Consider the following 1,155-nt stretch of genomic DNA (forward strand, 5'->3'; position numbering starts at 1 on the left):
TGTTCTGGACTTGGGGTGTATTCAGTAGGGGAGGAGTCAGGACTAACGGACACTGCGACAATTTGAGAGTGAGGTTTGTTGGGGAGGGGGCGGGACCGAATGATACTATGAACTTGGAGAGGGGCGTGTTGGAAAAAAGGTGTTGGACTGAGTCCTCGACTATTACGCATGCGCACTATGGATCGCTAGAAAGGGGCGTGTAGAGAAGGGCCAGCTTGGAGAGACACCAGCTGCAGAGTGCGCATGTGCAGGGTGGACATCAAAGAAAGGGCTTCTGCTGGGAAAGCGGGTGGGGCTGAGATGGGCCCTGCAACGGATGCGCATGCGCATTGTCGACTTGCGGCTGGGGAGGGGGGTGCACTGGGGAAGGGGGCGGGGTCCTCAGGGCTGCCGCGCTGGCACATCTTCCTGGAGAAGGGGAGGGTGCGGCTGCAGAGAATTGAGACCTAGACGTTCTGGAATACTGAATTTGAGAACGAAGTCTTTGGGTGGGGTGGGGGGCGTGGGAGGGTTTGGGATTGGATGGGGATCAGCCTCCAGGCAGAGCGGGAGAGAAGACGTTCAGTGGGTTTGCCTCTTGACCCAGGCTTTCTCCCCTTCAGGCTCAGCTCTTGCCAGGCCGACTTGAGACATGTCTGACACAAGCGAGAGTGGTACGGGTCCAACCCGCTTCCAGGTAAGCCCTTCTGCCCTCTCCCTAGCTGCTTTTGCTCTCCAGCTCTTGTTGCTGCCCCCAATCCCTTGGCACCTCCCCTCCCATCCTAATCCTTCTCCACCTACCTCCTTGCTTGGGTGCTGCCCCCCTCCCCCAAGTAGAGGGAAGGAGGAGGGAAGGAAGGAGGGAGGAAGCAACGCTAGAGGGAGAGTGGGCCCGCCCCTTTTCTGCTCAGGAGAGGCCTTGTTGGGCAGAGGTGGTCAGAGCACACCGCAAATAGGAATTAGTATAGGTAAGAGAAGTGAGGCCCTGGAATTTTGGAGCCATTTGCTTAACTAGGGGTGGGGAGAAAGTTTGTGAGCTTCCCTGCTTCATCTTGCAGGCTGAAGCTTCAGAAGAGGACCCTGGCTTGAAGATGCAGACCGTACTGACAGTGACCCAGAACTTAGAGGCCTCAGAAACACCGAAGGGCTCAAAGACACCAGAGGTCTCAAAGGCCA

At 57.1% G+C, this 1,155-nt stretch overlaps 1 protein-coding gene across 1 annotated transcript in view; it reads left to right on the top strand.

Moving 5' to 3' along the window:
- LOC104991004 (melanoma-associated antigen D2) overlaps nt 1–1,155 on the top strand; it is a gene marked incomplete at its 3' end in the record, with an annotated part of 8,535 nt that overhangs the window by 1,435 nt on the left and 5,945 nt on the right. Inside the window, exons 2-3 of the mRNA XM_010843380.1 lie at nt 603–676; nt 1,038–1,151. Coding sequence (XP_010841682.1) covers nt 632–676; nt 1,038–1,151 — 159 coding nt within the window. The remainder of the gene's footprint in view (nt 1–602; nt 677–1,037; nt 1,152–1,155) is intronic.

The sequence above is a fragment of the Bison bison genome, unplaced genomic scaffold (genome assembly GCF_000754665.1).
Source record: "Bison bison bison isolate TAMUID 2011002044 unplaced genomic scaffold, Bison_UMD1.0 scf7180017847481, whole genome shotgun sequence".
NCBI classification, from domain to species: domain Eukaryota; kingdom Metazoa; phylum Chordata; class Mammalia; order Artiodactyla; family Bovidae; genus Bison; species Bison bison.